This window comes from Drosophila busckii, chromosome 3L, assembly GCF_011750605.1.
Source record: "Drosophila busckii strain San Diego stock center, stock number 13000-0081.31 chromosome 3L, ASM1175060v1, whole genome shotgun sequence".
NCBI lineage: Eukaryota > Metazoa > Arthropoda > Insecta > Diptera > Drosophilidae > Drosophila > Drosophila busckii.
The window spans coordinates 1,055,549-1,075,493 of record NC_046606.1 but is presented as its reverse complement, the minus strand read 5'-3'; the positions used below and the strand labels follow the sequence as shown (position 1 = coordinate 1,075,493).

Genomic DNA, 19,945 nt, shown 5'->3' with positions numbered 1-19,945 from the left:
GCAGCAGCACGAACGAAGCTTCGGCATGATTTAGCGCTAATAATTAAAACCGAGCAGACAGACAGACAGACAGACAGACAGTCAAAGACTCTGAGCGTAGATAAATATCTATAATTATGTTTATTAAAAGCGACGCCAACGTCGCTTCACACTCGCGCAAACATTGTCAAGTGCATAATAATCATAATTTGTGGCTGCCACAAACTACAGGTGGCACTTGTGTTATTCCCTGCTACGTCTCTAATGAGCAGCTCTAATAACTGAAATAAAAATTTATGTTAATCTTTGGCATGTCATGCCGTCTCTCTCAACTGTCGTCATAATTAAGGCGCAATCAGTTTTACATATTTTTTATTATTTATGACCGCCGCCCTAGCAGCGCGCGTTGCATGTGGCAAGTGGCATGTGGCAGGTAGGCACATTAATTAAATTGTAATTTATGTGCTACTAGCTTGATAAGCCTGTTTGGTATAGTAGTTAAAATATATATTACGTTCCCGCTGAAGTTTGGACTGCATTCCATTCCCATGTGAGCTCCCCAATTATCGTTTGCCTTGCTAATTTGTCAATTTCTGCGCTGACTTTCGTTTCATTAACAAATTATGCAATCAAACGACTCTGCGCGGCTGTTGCAACATATTACAGCTGCAATCCTTTCAGCTGCCACAGCCACTCGCACTCTCACTTAATTAAGAACTTCATTTAGCACCTTTTGGTCGAAGCCGGTTTTCATTTCGTTGCTCTGGAATTTTATCGCGCTTTGCATATCGCTCCACTGTGTAGAACTTTTTTGTATCAATATTTTGCTTTCTCACGCTCCCAACTCCAAAGTTCGTTGGAGTGTGTGCAGCTTTGGAATGTTTGAGCCCACAATTGGCAACAGTTTTTTAGCCTGATTGCTCCGACTGCGAACTGGGCAACTACTAAATGATATCACATGTCGACTAGCCCCACGACACGCATGACTTTGCATGCAGCACCCAGAGAATCTTTAATGCTCTATTTGGCATGCAAAAAAAATATAGCAAATTGTTAAAATATGTTTAAGAAATATTTGCTGACTCAAATTTGTCTAAGCAAATCTTTGATAGCAAACTCGCAGCTTTAGTTCATTAGAATACAACTTTCTAAATTTAAATAAATTTCTAGTGTATTTAGCAGCAAGAATTCATAAGAAATATATTAGAGCAGCAAACCCGCATGCCAAATATATATAAATAGCTTTAGTTTCCAAGTAAACTTATAGCAAATTCAAACATGCTGGTGTGCTACATTTTTTCTTTAAGTGTATGCGCACTTCTGTGTGCAAGTCGCGCTTTTCTATAGCTGCCGCAGCAGCTGCCGCTGACTGCATTTGATGATAAATAGGCGCAAAGGTAAAAAGCCAAAACGTGAATACGAATTTTTGCGCTACGGTCTTGGGTCTCGGGTCTCTTATGTCTGCAATTCTCAATGGAGTGGCCCATAGAGTGCGCGCAGCTCAAAAGAAAGAGAGACAAGGCGAGTAAGAGAGGGTGGCTGGACTAACAGGCAGGCAGGTGAGTTCCACAGCAGGCGGAACTTGTGTGCAGCTTTCAAGTGCAAGCAAGAAGCAGCAGCGAAGGCGAGCCAAAGGCATTCAAGTGCCTCTACTCGCGCTTGACTTTGGCACTGACTCGTTGCTGTTCTTGTTTTATGCGCTGGCATGTTTGTCAACCTACAGCAGCAACAACAGCAGCAGCTGTTGCCCACAGGCAAACCCAAAGGGGGTATAAAAAAACAGGCAGCAGCAGCAGGAATTGCATTCAGTGTTGGCGACAGGCGCAGGCGCTGGGCACATGGCAATATTTCATTACCCCACGGCTTAAGCCGAATCTGACTGTGGCCGTCGCCGCTGCTGTTGTCAAGCAGCCTTTGCAGTTTCTTGTTCTTGCTGCTGCTACGCCTTTGTGCCTCACTAGTCTGGACTGCCTTATCTGCCTGCCCAACTGCCTTGGCCATACAAAGATAGTCGCGGCAACAGCTGTGGGATTGAATTGTGCATTGCGAGACCCACGAGATCTATTATCTTATTTAACGATAAGTGCAAAGCTTAGACTGCAAATCTCACTCATGTCATTGCTCCTTGGAGTGCAGCACTGCTAAATGCTAAAATACAACTTAATTGTTTGTAGTTTAAACTACGTGTATATATAAATTATATTCTAGTTTGCTTAATTGACAAACTCTCTCTCTCCAACTCTCTGTTTGTTGCCATAGACACAGCTGTGCACTCGCCAAATAATTTCCATACCAACGTGGCTAACAATAAAAACGCGTTTGTCATACACTTTGTCAATAGGAAGTTGCAACAAGGCATATAAAAGCTGTAAAGTGTATTTAGGTTTGGGCTGCATTTCAAATTTGCCTTTGTTAGTTGCTCAATATGAAGCAGTGTTGCCAGTTTAGCATATTTCAAGCTAGTTCTAGCATATTTCAAAATCGAAAAGCTTTTAAATATATATATTATATATTACTATACTTATTTTAATGAATTTCGACTTTAAATTTTAACTTTTTTTAGATCTTCACAAATTTCGCATCTAGCTTATTTTTTTCCTCAATCTAGAGCTATTCAGCTATAGCTATAGCTAAACAATCAAGTGTATTTAATAGTTGCATACACTACAATTTTAATTTAGACAGTTTTTTACACAGCTAGTCATTAAACTATTAAACATTTAATGCTTAAGTTGAGCAACAATCAGAGCTATACAGCTATAGCTATATAGCTAGTAAAGTGTATTTAATAGTTGCATACACTACAATTTGAACTTAATTAGTTTTTTGTACTTATTCAATACTTATGTTAGGCATTTAATGCTTAAGTTGAGCAATCAATGCAGCTTAGACTAAAGTTAGCCTACCAAGTGTATTGCATAGTTGGGTTTGGCATGCAAATTTCTAGCCTGCAAGCTTACGCGCATCTGCAAATTAAAAACGCATTTTATTTTTTATACAGACAGACAGTCAGTGAGGCTTTGAGACTTGTCAACGGGCCGCACCACACACAGAACGAAGTAGAGACGGACAGACAGACAGACAGCTGCATACACTGTGCAACAAAGTTGACAACATATGTTACTACTATATGCAGCTGCCTTTTATGCATATGTATGCGTTTTTGTCTGCTCTGTGCGCTCTATGCGTAATTATTGTGAAATAAAACACAAAGTTTTGTGTGCTGTCGTCTGTGCTGCGCGCTCTACGTGTGTTCCCTGCTACATTTTAGACTTAATTGTTAGCTGTAGGATGCATAACACGGCAAGAAGAAGAGCCACAACAACGCACTCGACACAAGAGACACACTGAAGTGCAGAGAGAGAGAAATCAAAGCTTTGATGCCGACACACACAGCGAGAGGCTCTTGCCACTGCTGGCAGCCGCTGCATATGATGATGACAGGTAGCCCGAGTGTTTAATTTATGTCTTTTTAAGCACTTGCCTGCATAGACAAAGCTGCAACACACACACACACACACACACACACACATAGAATTGCAACTGTTTTTTGCTAGGCAGCCAATTGCAGCTGTGGCAATTTTGCTGCAACGTTATAAATCAATAAACAAATTTAATAAAAAAAATTCAAGCCTCTGTAACTTGAGTTTGGACTTTTATCTACCCCCCCTACCCGCACACAACTTGATCGATTTGTTTAAACAAAACGTTGAGCATAGCGCCGATAACAATATAATATATATAATTGATTAAAATGCGTGTGCGCCACATTATCGAAAAATATATAAAAATAGTTTGCTTGCTTGTAATTCAATGGAACTTTACTATACAGATTTATGTGTGGCATGGGCGTGGGCGTAGTGGGGGGTACCACACACAGATTAGATTACTGCAAATTGACACATTTCTTTTATTTTATTTGTAGTTTGGTTGGGCTGACTGTCACTCAATTGAAAATGTGTCTCTTGACTCAATTTGTTGCGCTGCTGCAACTTTAAATGCTGCCACATTTGCTGCTGCGGCATGCAACGCTCACTCACACACACTTTTGTGCGCCTCATTATGCGTTACGCATTATCCTTTATCCTTTGCCCTTTGTTATGGTTTTAGCAACGCCTCTTCCTGGTAACCCGAATACCTTTACCTTTATGCTCGCTGCGCTGCTCTGCTCTGGATTATTAGCACACACCTTTTTCTATTTCTCAGCTGCCACTGCCACACTATGTTGCATGATTAGCACTAATAATCTCTCTTTACAAGCATTTGAGTGTGCGTTGGGCGGAAGCCAGAAAAAAATGCTTTTAGTGCTAAGCAGTTTTTGTTGCTTTTGATTAATGTTTAATAGATTGCCAAAGGATAAGAGAAATATATTTATGTTATCAGACTTATGCTTTGATTAATGCACAAGCAGGCACAGCTAACTAATTATTTTTATTTTATTTATTTATTTAAAATATTTAAAATTAAATTTAAAAATTATTTAAAATTTAGATTATAAAGAGTTAGCTACGATTTTTGCTTTCGACAGCTGCGAGGCCAACAACATATTTTTTAAATTTTTGGCAGCTATTTATGTTTAAGGTGTTAATTAATTAATTGAAATAGCGCCGCATATATTTTTATGTATGAGTCAGGTTTTTTTTTTTTTTTTGTGGCTAAAGTAAATATTTACATTCGATTTGGCCGTCTCACAATCATAATAAAAAATAAGTTTATTTGATTTTATAATTGTCGGCGCGTAGTGATATAAAAAAAAAACAGTTTGCTAGCCAGCTTGGCTACAAAAATGTGTTAATGGTTTTAATCGGATCTTAAAGATCTTTTCAAGACACTGCACTGAACGTAGCATAAATTTGCCAAGTCATAACCCAAAGGCAACGATCGTCAGCATCAGCGTCATTGGCTGTTATTAGAGCGAACGATCTTATCAAGCGTTTGGAAACTCGATTGGGAGACTACAACTTAATTCTTCGCTCTTTTTGTGTGTGTGTGTGTTGATGAGTCGTCGGCGCAGTGGGAGCTAAGACAGTTGCTGAATTCTTTACTGAATAGTCTATTGATTGTAGCGCATACACAAAAAAATGAAATAAATAGTTGTCTATCATCCAATCACGTCCGGTATTTGTTTACAGTTTGCTTGTGTGTGTGTGTGTGTGTGTGTGTTAGACGCGTTTTTAATGGCTTTTCAATTGAGCCAATAGACTGGTTTATGGCCTGACTTTTGTCACAGCTTAGACGTGAGAAGCAACTAAATAACTATTATTAATTAAATTAATTTCTTGCTCAGCTCAAGCTGCAGACTGACACTTCAACTTCAACTTGTTGTTGCAGCTGCATCTGCAGCTTCTTCACATATTTAAGCCTATTAGGCGCTGCCACATTAGCGTGGCAAGCGGGGGGAGCTAATAAACTAACACCCAGGCCCAGGCCCAGGCACAGTCTTGAGGCTAATTAGACTGCCAGCACGTACTGCAATTCAAACAGCAAATGGACGACGATCTCTAGCCCCAGCTGCGTCCTCATAATTGCACACAAAGCTCAAAGATTGTACGCTTATAATACCAACACGTTCAAACGTCAATTAAATAAATACAAGATACCAAACTGCTGTAAACGCCCCAAAAAAAAAGAACACACAGCCCAGCCCAGCTCAAGATCGTTACACCCAAGCTATAGTCATGGGTTGCAAGATTCATTCAGCCCGAACGATTCATAAATTCAAGCTGCAGCTCGCTCGTTGCAAAAGGAATGCGCTGCTGGCTGTGCCGAGTTGCTGACTGCAGCTATTTTTGGTCTACGATCGAGTACAAGTTTCCATCTCAGCCCCCACTCCACTGCACTCTTGACTGGGCTGCTGCATCGTTAGCTTGGCTGCAAAAATATTTTAATGGCAGCTTCCTGTGGTCAAGTTCTCTCTGTCTCTACAGCAAGCAAATGAGGCTGCTGCTGCTGCTCTCAGCCGCACAAACTTGTCATGAAATTAATCAAAGAGTCCACTCTTCAACTTTATTTCGCACGTAATGAGCACGTAGACTGTAGACGGCTCTTCAGCGCGTTCTTCACTTTGTTTATTTTGCTTATTTTGGCCGGAAAGGCAAACTAGACGCGCTCTCTAAGTGTGTGTGTGTGGGGCCTTCTGTTTTAACTCTGCGCTGCGCGAAAAATAATAAATTAATATTGTACGCCCACTTGACACGCCCACTCTTAGCCTAATGTGCCTGTCTGTCCATTTGCTTATTAATTGTGATGAATTTTTAATACATTCTATGCAAATCAATTTGACAATGCAAATGAGCTAAAGCCACAAACTAAATTCTTGCACAGCAATTTCAACGCTTAAATTAATTAGCTAGAAATTTCAGCTAAATGCAAATTTAAACTGCTGTTAACTGTTAAACAAATTGTGGGCATGAATAGTTAGTTAAAGTTTATAGAGGATGCCAGAAGATTCGACATGCATTCCCACAATTTTTCCCATTTGCTGTGGCAGTGGCAAGCAGCAGCTGAATAAACTAAAGCGTAAGGCGTTCGCTGTTAATGTGCTACGGGTGCATGCAACATTTAGCATGCTCCACCTACTGCATGGAGTCGGCCCCTCCCACTATTCACCAACACACACATTGCTTTGTGTAATTACGTGTCGTGCCAGGTCGTTGCATAAATGCAATGCAAATTGAGTCAGAGGGCAAAAAACGAAAAAAATCAGAAAAAGAAAAAGAGTTTTGCTGCCTTGGGGGGTGGCGGGCAATCGTTTTTGCTTTTCCTTTGGCTTTCCACACGTACACGCAGCTCTTTTAGGCGTAATTAAAATTACTTTGGAACGTCTAGGAACAAAATGTTTATATGCTGCACGTTGCATGTAAACATAGCTGCCTGCCACACATTGCCACAGTCTGTCTCGCTCTTCAGCTCTCTTGCTGCTTGCATTATGAAGTGACAATGTTAGAAAACTTTGATATTTGCTGCATGTGGCAATCAGCAGCGGCGTCTGCTCTGTCACTTTTAGGCCGAGTGACAATTTCAATGCGCAAATGTGCGAAAATATAGTTCAGACTATAAAAATAGCACAGCAGGCAGTCTAAATTTCAAAATTTGTTGCTGCCATGTGCGCTGCCTGCTGCTGCTTCTTCTTCTTTTTATTTATGTGGCATATCGAGTGCGTGGCAAACTGCAGCTGAACTTTTCTTTATTATGACAATGAAATATGCCAGCCAATCGATTTATATACAAAAAGCAGCTGTCAAGCCGAAAAAGGGCCGCCAAATGTTTTATGCATAATTGCTGCGCATTTATTTAAACTTTAGCAGTGGAAGTGTCAACAACACATGTTGCAGCTTTGGGGCTGTAATTAAAATAGTCTAATTAGGCATTCATTTGTAGACGCTGCTGTAGAGTCAAAGTTCATATAAATTATGAACAGAAATCAAAAGTACGAATAGTAGTAGTCAATAGTAGTATATTAATAGTATTAGTAGTAGTAGTAGTTAATAGAATATAAATAATAGAAGAGCAAAGAGTCATATAAATGATACGCAGGAAAAAACAAAAGTGCGAATAGTAGTATTAGTAGTAGTAGGTAATAGTAGTATATAAATAGTAGTATAAGTAGTATTAATAGGATATATAGGCTAGAAGAACAATTAGTTATATAAATGATGCGCAATAACACAAAAGTACGAATAATAGTAGTATTAGTTAATAGTAGTATATTAATAGTAGTAATTAATAGGATATATAGCATAGAAGAACAAAGAGTCATATAAATGATGCGCAGGAAAAAACAAAAGTACGAAAAGTAGTATTATTAGTAGTAGTAGTTAATAGTAGTATTAGTAGTAGTAGTCAATAGGATATATAAGATAGAAGAACACAGAGTCATATAAATGATGCGCAGCAAAAACAAAAGTACAAATAGTAGTATTATTAGTAGTTAATAGTAGTATATTAATAGTAGTATTAGAAGTAGTAGTTAATAGGATATAGGATATAGAAGAACAAAGAGTTTTATAAATGATGCGCAGAAGAAAGAAAAGTACGAAAAGTAGTATTATTAGTAGTAGTAGTTAATAGTAGTACATTAATAGTAATATTAGTAGTAGTAGTCAATAGGATATATAGAATAGAAGAACTAAGAGTCATATAAATGATACGCAGGAAAAAACAATAGTAGTATTAGTAGTATTAGTGAATAGTAGTATATTAATAGAAGTATTTCAAAATTGATTAAATTAAAAATCAAGGCTTAAGTTGCCAATTTAATGCTTTTTTACGATAGAAATGATTTATGAAATGATTTACTTGGCATTAAATTTAATGCTGAATTGGAAGAGTAAAATATTTCATATTTGCGTCAAGAAAATCTGAAATTAACTATGAGATCGTATTAATTGGAATTCGTGCTATTTATTCCGGATTTCCTTTCTGTGTCTGTACAGCGCTCAATGCTGTCGGCTATGCCCACCGACTGCATGACAAATTTCTGACTCAAGTTCAAACAGCAGATAAAATATTTTGCACATAAATAAGCCGCGCAAATGAAAGATTAAATTATAAATAATTGTCAAAGGCTACAAGCTGCGGATTTCTTTTGAATTCTCTCGCCTATTTTTGGCGATTTGTTTATTTTGCTATTGTTCGACGCGCTCGTTCGTTCGTTCGTTCATGCAAATGAAATTAATTAAACAATAAAATTTGATTAATGGCCAGGCCAACGCATACACATACGTAAGTTGTTTACATACACGGCTATGATTTGCGTTTTGTTTATTTGTGCACACAGACGACGAGAAAGGCAAATAGAGAAAGAGAGAGCAAAGCAGCTGGCCAATGTGGCGTATGAGCAATGCAACTCAATGTCGCGGTCACCCAAACTAACTATAAACATTTGTAAAATTGCAATTGTGGCCAACAGCAGCTCATAAAAACTGCTAACATAATTTTCACGCCATTAAACAAATCAAACCAAATTGGAGGCGCGCTGTGCTGTGCTGTGCTGGGGGCGTGGCGTCTGTCAGTTAGCTTGGACACAATCAAAAGCCGCCGCCGTCGTCGTCGTTGTCTAACGAAAGTCATTGGCAAAACATGTTGATGTGTTCGCTGTGTGGATTTTTAAATTCGATTTTGGACGCGAGATAAAACGCGCGACAGAGATTTACAGACGAGGCGGCGGCAGCGGCGTCGACTATGGCGCTTTATTCAAAGCACGTTGTTGGCTTGACTTGGCTTTGGCTTTTTAATATTATTTGCAATGTTTGTCGTTGACGTGTGGCTGTCAACATGCGCAGCATTTTAGATTACACTACAACGTCCAATTAAGCAGCCGCTTGGCTGTGTACGACAATTGAAAATTATTGTTGGCCATAAAAAGCATTTTAGGCCATTTAAGCTACGAACGCGGCCTACAGCTCTCACCCAAACCGCAATGTAAACGAAACCCTTTGCCAACCGCAATGAGAAATATCAAAATAAGTTGAGAAAAAAAAACCGCAAAAGCCATAAAAGCAGCAGAGATTTTTCCACTCAATAGCAAAGGAAAAAAATATAAATATATATATATATATCTGGCAAGACAAACCACAAAAGCAATTCGGTTAAAATATTTATGCGCAGCGTAAGAAAAAGAAACCCAAGCAGTGAAATTTGTTAACTGAATTAATTTGTTAAATTTACGTTTGAAATTAATCGTGTGCGTAACAGTTTGCAATCAATATTTAAATAAAGTTAGCGCTGCCTTGTGGTTTTATCTCTGTGTCTGCCCACCACCCACTTTGACTGCAATTGACATAACGCGCTTGTAGCTATGACAGTTAACGCTTGAGTGCATTTAAATGCGTTGCAGAGACATTTATAAATTTAAAACATATTTTTCAAGCTTAAGAATTTGTTAACTTAACCTCTAAATGCTGCATGCTGCCACAATTAGTGGCATTTTATAGCTGCCCCTTCGATATGTCAGCTGCAGCAATAAATCGTTTAGACTTTAGACGCCGCCCACTTGTTGCATGCCCCACTCACTCACTGAGAATTATGCTATTAACTTTGCCAAGCAGCAATTTATTTAGTTTATACTTTGGCACTTGTCATTAAAGCATAATTTATATGACAGACACAAAGGCTATAACACCCATATAATCTGCAATCGAGTCGGCCGCGTGGGCTGTGTGGCAACCGAACTGTCGCCGCCGCACTCATGTTGCAACTCAATAAACTTGATGAGTTTTTAAGTGCTATAAACACACCAATTGTGCGCGTGTGTGTGTGTGAACTTAAGACATGTCAGTTGTTTATATGAGCATTAAATGTCAAATAAATTCGTTTGGCGACGCGACGTTGCCTAAATAAACTTCATTAAATATGCTGCTGACCAAGCCTAAAATAAATGTGATTAATAACCAAACAGCAGCAGCCAAACCCACGAAATTATGTTGTCATATGCAAAACGTTGCGCATACGTCGCGTTGTCCAACAAATCCTGCGCTACCTGCTTCACACATTCGTTACATACGCGCTCTTGCTCACTCTGATTTTCTACCTGCCCTCACTTATAGATTTTTGGTCAATTTTCGAGCATTTTTGGTTGCGCTTGATTATTTACACATGGCTGGGCTCAACAATTTAGAGTTTGTCTCTCCGGCTACAGTCGATTGCGTCTTTTGTTCAGCGCTACGACGTTTATTGATTAAATTAATTATCAACGCACTCTGTGTGTCTCTGCCCTTTGACGCAGCTGCGAAGCAACCTGCTGCGATTTTATTTATTAATAAATAATGTGTCGCTTTCAATGGCTTCATTGGACTGCTGGTGGGCAAAGCCATAAGCCGTATTATTATAAAATTTGTTATAAATTCAGAGAAAACTATTCACACGATTGTAAATTTAAAGTTTAAAAACGCGTAAATGAAGAGAAATGCGCGCCAGACCCACACAGTCATTTATTTAAATTAAAATGCAACTGCTACTAGTAGCAAACGCTTTGGCCTACGCACACACTTGCCACATGCCACAAGCTACGCAAATTTATTGCAAGACGGCGCGCGCAAACTTGCAGCTGACTTTAATTAGCAGACACTGTAGCTGTTGCCAATATCAATCAAAGCCAATTTATGCCAATTGAAAGCAAACAAAGTCGCAGCAGAACTTATATGAATTATTTATTATTATTTTGCGTTTATTAGCGGCTAGAACCAAATCTAGTTGAATTTATTATTATTTTCGCTTTTTATTACCGACTTTAGTTTACTTTGGCCAGTTTATTGAGCCCAAAACTATTTGCCGCAGCAAACAAATTTATTTACAATTTCTTTTGTTTAGATTTTGTTGCTTCCTGCATGGAAAATTGTGCAAGTCGCTGGGGCAAAGAAAATTAATTAAATGCAGCCTTTGTTTGACTTTTCCGTTGCCAGTGGGTGGCAATTGAGGCTGCAATTTAATTTGTTGCTGATGGAATTATGCGCCACAAATAAACAAAAGGCCAAACACAAAGTGTAAAGCAGAAAATTTTGTATATTCTGCTTGCTCCTTGCTGTGCATTGACCCAATTAAGCATAATTTACAATTTTTTAAAAGGCCTAAACCCTTAATAAAGCGTATGCAACAACCCCCAGAACTATTTGGGTGTGTGTGGGTTTTGAAATTTGTTGCTGCTGCTGCTGCGTTGCGCTCATTTTGCTGTGCGCCTAATTAAAACTCATTACCATAAGCATAAAGTTGAGCAAGAAACTTTTTAACAAAAAAAAAATCAAATCACAGCTGTGCGCAAATTTAAAGTTCTCCAGACTTTGACTTAACCTATTGCGCGCCTGTCTTGGGCGTCTGCTTCACTTAATGCAATTTCCTGGCCAGACGGCGGCTACAATTACATTCAAGTGTCTGGTCAGGGGGTGGGTTGGATGGCGGCTGCTTGTTGTGTCAACCATTTTGTTTGCAACTATCAGCAACGCGCTCTCAACTCAACCCCCAAAAAAATTTTAATGTGCTGCAATCGAAAGCGAAAGCTTTTGCAACTGTGTGCGTGCAACGACCCCTTTGCAACTTCTCTCAGTCGCTCTCTCTCAGACGCTCTCTTTAGTTTGCCTTCTGCTTTGCTGTGCATGCAACAGTTGCCACGTGCTGCGGCTTGCTGTGCGCCTGGCCAAGTTGCCGCCTCGCATTTTTGTGCCAAGCCAAAAAGGACGAAGCGTTGAGTGAAACCTGAAACAGTCGCTCTCTCTCTATCTCTTTTTTGCTCTCGCCTGCTGTTTCAACTCAAAAGTAAAGTTTTGAATGTGTGTGGGGCGCACTTTTAGTTTTTGGCGTCTGCTTTTGTCTCTCGCCATAGACCCGAATGCAATGTTTTTAATGCTTTTGATTGCTGTGAGTTGCTTTTGTGCTTGGCTTTTCACTCGCAAACTGTTTCGAAATGTTGTTGCCCGGTTTGCGCTTTTATCTGCAAGTGAAGCACACTTATTGTTTAGCTTGAGTGCGAGAGGAGAGCGAGCGAGGGTTGAGACTTGCATTGAATGGAAATGCATGGGAAAACTTTTTGACTTGACTGTGGTGGGTGCGAGTTGAAAAGGCTTTGAATAGGGCCAAACTTTTTACTATTAAATATATTTACAATAATTTTTGTACAAAATGCCATTTACTTTAACTTTTCACCCACTGTATTAAATTTATTTAAATATATAAAATATATTTATAATAATTTGCATATTTAACTGACTTCAACTGTTTGCTGCTTTGAATGCATTTTAGCCTACTGTATTAATATATAAAATTTATTCACAATAATTTGTTGCTGTATTAAATTTATTTAAATATATAAAATATATTTCTAATAATTTGCATATTTACTTTACCTCAACTGTTTGCTGCTTTTTAATTTTTGTGCATAATTTGTGCTAAATTGCCCATTGTATTTTTTTTTACTACTTGCCTGCTTTACTACTTTTTTGAATTTTAGTATTATATTTAAAATATATTTACAATAATCTGTTTAAAATACATTTATTGCTACTGCCACTATTTGTGCACTTTAGCCCACTGTGCAGCTTACCGAACTTAGTTTGGTTTGCAATTTTTGGTGTCAAGCGCTCTCTCGAGCTACTCAAGAGCGACTTTAACATTTCAACAAGTTTACTTTTGTTTATTTTCTTTGGCAAACATTAAAATTAATGTCATAAGACAAAGAGCCCCCCAAACTTGGCAGACAGCAGCCACCTGCCTAGACTCGAAGACTGAGCGCCCATCAAACAACGCACCCCACCCCCACCCGCCTCACGAACTTCCTGTGTGTGTGTTCCTGTTATCTATTGCTAGGATTTTTGGTTACGCCTGGCACAAACTTTCGCACCCTTTTAAGAGCAGCAAGTAGCAAGAAGAGAAGCGAGGGGAGGCAGGCAAGTTAGCCTTAGGGGTGGCTATGGTCGCCGCAGGAGTCGTTTGTTGATCGTTACAGTAAATCATTTGAAATGAAATTCGCTTGCACCCCCCACACACACACACACACATAGACACACACACACACTAAGTAAATTGCGTGTGTTTGAGCCACACAACATGTGACCAGGTTTTGCTTTCTAATAATGCGGGTTGCTGCCTTTTGTTGGGTGGTGGGTGTTGCTTTTTTAGAAATTGCTTTGCTTGCCTTTAGTTTGTCTGTTTTTTTCTATTAGAGGGTGCTTTTAGTCAGCTACAAGACTCTGGCATATCGCTCAAGCTAAGGTCATTTATTATAGACATGACACCTACGAACGCCTGGCAACATTTGTTAAGGCCGCAGCTTCAACTTTTTGTTGTCTGTGCTTGAGAATTATGCAGCAATTCATAAAGAATAGCCCTGGCTGGCTTTGCTCGTTATTTTAATGCTCTAATGTAATTTTAACATAGATAAACCATAGCTAAAGGTTTATCGTTTATGGCAGCACATGTGTGTGCAGATACACTTTGGTATTACTAGAAAATAAAAGGGGTATGCTGGTGCTAAGCGAATGAGTGAAAGTATGAGCAGACAGCATATAAAGAATTTGAATTTATCAATTACTAAATTTACTTAATTATATTTTGCATAAAGTGTATTTGAAGTTTGTACTTTTTTCTGCTGTACATACACTTTGAAATTAGAAAATGGCTATGCTGAAGTTGTAAAAGAATTAGCAGCCAGCATATAAAGAATTCTAATTTATCAGTTGCTAAATTTACTTAATTATATTTTTCATAAAGTGTATTTGAAGTTTGGACATACACTTAAAAAGTTTTCTAGCTTGCTATTTTCTATCTTCTATTTTCTTATTAAATATACTTAATTTCATTTTTCATAAAGTGTATTTTAAGTTTGGTATCTCTTCGCTCACCTTTGGATTTCTAGGCTGTACATATACATAGAAAATAGAAAAGGGCTATGCTGAAGTTGTGAAAGAATTGAAAACCAGCCTATAAAGTTTACTTACTAACTAATTTTTTGGCATCTTTTAAAACAAAGTGTATGTACAGTTTGGCAGCTGCCTGGTACGACTTTGTTAGCTGTGCTTCCATTAACTTGCTTGCTTTTAACTGAAGCATACCAGCTTATAGCTTTGCTATTTTCAAAGTGTATTTTAAGTTTGGACATACACTTAGAAAATACAAAAGGGCTATGCTGAAGTTTAAAAGAACTAGCAGCCAGCTTATAACGAATTCTAATTTAGAAATTTACCTAATTATATTTTGCATAAAGTGTATTTTAAGTTTGGACTCTGCTCTCCTTAGAAATAGAAAAGGCGATGCTGAAGTATTGCAAAAGTGTAAAAGAATTAGAAGCCTATTGCTATTTTCTATGCTTATCAACTAATTTTATGGCATCTTTTAAACAAAGTGTATCTTTAGTTTGGCAGCTGGCTGCTCCGACTTTTGTTAATTAACTTGCCAACTAATTTGCTATTTTCAAAGTGTATTTGCAGTTTGAGCTCATCGCACACACGCCTTTCTCTTAACTGTGTTTCAATTAACTTTCAAGTCACAGTTGCCAAAGCGAGAAGCGTTTGCCATTTGGTAACGCGCCCAATTTAGATAAGCGAAGCCAAAAGGCTTTTGGTTTTGTATGCTACACTTAATTCATATCTTGTGCAACATAACAATTAGTTCAGCTCATAAAAAACGTGCAACTGAAGCGAACAGTGAGGCGCAGCCACAGCAGGAAGCGTAGAAATGTTTACAATGTTATGTGCACTAAAGTAGCTAAATTTATATTAGAAATAAACAAAATATGTACAATACATACAGACAGACGTCGCTATATATACTGTGTAGATGATGCACAACTATTTGAACAAATTTATGAGTCAAGTCGAGAGAGAGAGCGCACAAAATCCAAAAATAAAAAATCTATACAACTTCAACTTGTTTGCATTCAATTAGTGTTGAACTTTTGACTGTGTGCAACGCGCTTGTGTTTCCATTCATGAGAATTATCTAAATAAACAAAATAAAGCGCAGCGTTCAGTACAGACCATAAAAGCAGCTGCCTAGAGGAGGGGGGGGAGTTGACTGGCTGGCTGCTTGGTTAGCTGATTATATCGTTGCATGGAACTAATGCATAATTTTTCTCGCTTTTCAACTACCTGAGCGCCAAAACGCTCTCGAACGTGTTAAATGTTTGCGTAAATATATGAACTAAAAGAATGCCGCAGGCTAGAGCGAGACAGCGGGTTAGAGCGGCCACGCCCGTATGCGCAGAGTTCAGGTTACGGTCGTCGATGATGGCGGTTGGTAGTAGCTCAACGCTTGGTTTGTTTTCTAGCGAAAAGAATGCGCCTCTGTTTTGAGCCTCGACTGCGTTTTTGGTTACCATGTCAAGTGGCAAGTGGCAGCTTCTTGGAAATGTCCCAATGCTCTCCAAACTGCGCTGGCAAACAAGTCGCTGTGACTCTCTTTAGAGTTTGGTATGCGGGCGCTAAGTTAATAAATCAGTTGAGCATTAAGTCTAATTGAGCTAATTGAATGTTAACTGAATTGCGTATGTATATGTGGCTTAGTAAATAAGCAGTCGCTCTTAACTTGCTTTATTTTTAACTATTTATTTATTCTTCTTCTTTTGCTGCTTGCAGAGCGCGTGCTACGCTATTGTGAATCCCCCTCGGTGGGCACCTGCTGCACCTACAACATGGAAACGCGCATGGCGGCGCAGTCGCGTCAGCAGCTCGAGCGGCACACCAAGGAGCAAATTGACAAAATGTCCAGCTTGCTGGGCGGCAAGGCAACAAAATTCAACGGTAAGCACAAATCTCTCGAGCCACTTGAAGCTGTCACCCAATTAGAATTTTGTGTGTGCCCGCATCATGGTTGCAATGTCAAGTGGCAATGCGTGTGACAATGCGGATGCTCGAGTTCGAGAGCGGATGCCACAATACGATGAACAACGGATGTTAATTATATATAATTCTCTTCTTTACAGATTTGTTCCGCAAACTGTTGAAAGAGTCGAAGGCTCAGTTTCATGCAATGTTTACACGCACTTACGGCGCCATCTATATGCAGCATTCATATGTCTTTAGCGATCTGTTCAACGAGCTGGAGAACTACTATGCACGCGGACGTGTCGATCTAATAGACGTCATGGATAAATTCTTTAGCACGCTCTATCAGAAAATGTTCACAGTGCTCAATCAGCAATACGCCTTTGACGAAAAGTAAGTAAACCCATCAACTCTCTGGAGAGAGAGAGAGAGAGTCGAGTCAACGCGACTTGACTTGGCTTGAACCTCTGGCATTTGCTTTGTACGTGTGAAACCGCAAAATGACTGAAGACTGCGAGTCGACGCGGCTTTGAGCCTCCTCCTAACTGGTGTGCAATTTCAGCTTTGGCAATTGCCCTTTTGTTATTGCCTCTGGTTTTTTGTTCGGCTGCTGCTGCCTGCGGTTGAAGCACTTAACAAACTTTTGCACTGAAATTAGGCACAGGCGACAGTCAGACCCTGAACCTAACGACAGCTGCTCACATGTGTGACTTGAAGTCCAAGCTGCGCCAGAAATTGCGCCCACTTGGCTCTCGGCTCGTGTTACCCACGCGCTTTTCTTGCTGCTTTTTATTTGCTTCCCCCAATTGGTCGTCTGTTCCGTCTGTGATTCAGTTTTATTGTCATCGTTTTAGTTTTGTCGTACGTGCTTTGGCACGTTGTCCGTTTTATTGCGCCGACAACTACAACAGCAACTACAACTACCAACAATAATTGCCGGCACTTGCTGCGGTTGGTCTGCACTCTATGTGGCACTTAATAACAGGGTTCACTTTCATAGTTGTAGCTGCTACTTTATTAATTATTTATGCTTAACTTGCTAAACTATCAACAGTCGGGAATTAAAAATTTAAGCATTGAATTTCAAAACATTGTTCATGTGCAAACTTTAGTCATAGTTAAAGTACTACAACTTTAGTAGCTAACCTCGTTGCCAAGCTTAGCATCCTTGACTACACAGCAAAAATGCTAAGCACACTTAGTTGTAATTAAAAAAACATTTATATAATGTAATCAAATATATTTATAAACTTACTCAGCATAGTAAAATTGAATTGATGGCAGCTGAAAAATAAGCAGAAGAATAAATTAATTAGTTTATATACGCAGGAAGATAAATCAGACATAAATAAAATCAGCGCCCGCATTCAGTCCAAAACGATATCAGAATATGAATAAATTTCGTATTTTCTTATGACAGTCGGCGATAAATGAAAAGGATTACAAAAAATATTTAAAATTAAATTTAAAAATTATTAAAAATGATGTTTTTGTTTTTAGATTTGATAAACTTATAGATTGGAAGTGTTAAACAGACCCAACATTCGTTGCAAGGGGAAAACCCAGTCAGGTCTGGGTTAGTGTTAATTATAAATAGTTAAAAAAGTTAATTAATCTTTTAGTTAGTTATTAATAGTTAAAAAAGTTAAAGTAGATTTTTTAGTAATACAATCAGAGGCCTCCGTGTTGATAACAGCGATTGAAATACTTGATTTTTTAAATACCAAATATTCTTAAATTAAATTCCAACTAATTCAAGAAAGTCAGTTTAGTACTTAATGCTATGAAACAGTTTAAAGATAAATAGCCCGCATTTAGTACAAAACGTTGTTTGAATCTAAATAATCTACGATTTTCTCAAGCCAAGTATTAAATATTTAATTTTTTCAATACCAAATATACATAAATTAAATTTCAATTAATTCAAGAAAGTCATTTTAGTACTAAAAACTTAATGCTATGAAACAGTTTAAAGATAAATAGCCCGCATACAGTCCAAAGCTATATCACAATATGGATCATCTTCGATTTTCTTAAGCCAAGTATGAAATATTTAATTCTTTGAATCCCAAACATACTTAAATTAAATTCCAACAATAGTTGAAATATCAAGAAAGTCATTTTAGTACTCAAAACTTAATGCTAAGACACAGTTTAAATACTTAACTTATTCCAACTTCTGTTTTTTTGTTTGTGTGGCTAAATTTTCTACAGTGTGTTGTCTATGGCTTTTGCTTGGACTTGCGTTCCCTTTAGGGCCAACAACTTGAGCGTACTCCAGCACTGACCAACTGTTGTCTGTTGCATGCAGCAGCCATACAAGTGCAATGCCTGTCATGCCTCATGGCTGCTGCCTCTGCTGGCAGCACATGTCGAAAGCGTCGTCAGTCAGGCGGCCCGACCGGCCGACCGACCCGGACAAACAATTTTTATGCGTTTTTCTACTAAATAGAGAGAACTTTGCCCATAGGCCGTTCAGCATTTTGCCATTTACAAGCGCCAATTTCCGCCGGCAACTAAACTTATGTGCCATGTTATGTTTATGCCTTTTGCAGATACATGAGCTGCGTCAGTCAGCACATGAAGGACCTGAAGCCATTTGGCGATGTGCCCGACAAGCTCTCGGTGCAAATCAAGCGTTCCTTTGTGGCCACACGCACCTATGGCCAAGCTCTAGCTACAGCCGCCGAGGTGTCCAAGAAGATTTTGAATGTAAGTGCATATCACATAGAAGTAAAATTTGTTATTCTAGAATATTTTGGGCTTGCAGATTCACTTGAATCAAGACTGCACTGGCGCGCTGACGAAGATGCAACATTGTGGCGCGTGCAAGGGATATACGGAAAAGCCTTGCACCAATTATTGCGTCAATGTTATCAAAGGCTGTTTGCATTATCTGCATGAATTCGATGCCGAGTGGGAGAACTTTGCGCTCAATATGGATAAAGTGGCGGATCGCATGCTGGGCGCCTTCAACATTGTCATGGTGGTGGAGCCCATCAACATTAAAATCTCCGAGGCCATTATGAACTTTCAGGTGAGCAACAAACTGCGATCTGCTTAATTAAGCAGTTTCGAAAATTAAATTAGCATATGCGACTAATTGAAATTAAATCAAAACATATAACTTTTGTTAGTGGAAAAACCTTTGCCAAACAAGTTTTTCATATGCAAAATCTAGACAATTATTTATATTCATGCTTATAATTTATTGAATTTTGATTACTGCCCCATAATTTATATATGCGCCGTTTGTTTAAACTTTTGCAAAGATTTATACAACATTTGGTTCCCATATGCATTTAATTTATAATTTTTTATGCTACACACACATAGACATAAATAAAACATTGTGTGTGTGTGCGCTAAAGTTATAGCTATTGTTGTTGTTTTTTATAAGTGCGGCATTTGCCTTTTAATGTGTTTATTTTGCGCTTTTGCTATTTAGACGCTGTAGACGTATTAACAACGGTCTTATAGTTTAGTGGAGCTGCGCTGCAAGCTACGCACAGCGTCTTGTGCTGTCGTTTGAGACCTTAGCGTAGTCAAAATAGTTTTTAATTTAATTCTTATTAGTTGCGCGACTTTTGGTCATTTAAATTCAAGTTTGTGTTAAATACTTGCCGCATTGGGCTGTGGGGTCAACAAAACAGTTAAGGCTATCAACAGTTAGTGCGCTAAGGGGTCAACAGTTAGAGCTACTGATAAACACGCGC

The 19,945-nt window shown here is 38.6% G+C and overlaps 1 protein-coding gene across 1 annotated transcript in view; it reads left to right on the top strand.

The window, feature by feature from the left end:
- The window catches only part of LOC108601152 (glypican-6), a 32,253-nt gene that overhangs the window by 10,677 nt on the left and 1,631 nt on the right, over window positions 1–19,945 (top strand). Inside the window, 4 exon segments of the mRNA XM_033293732.1 lie at window positions 16,041–16,205; window positions 16,388–16,622; window positions 18,785–18,941; window positions 19,000–19,266. Coding sequence (XP_033149623.1) covers window positions 16,041–16,205; window positions 16,388–16,622; window positions 18,785–18,941; window positions 19,000–19,266 — 824 coding nt within the window.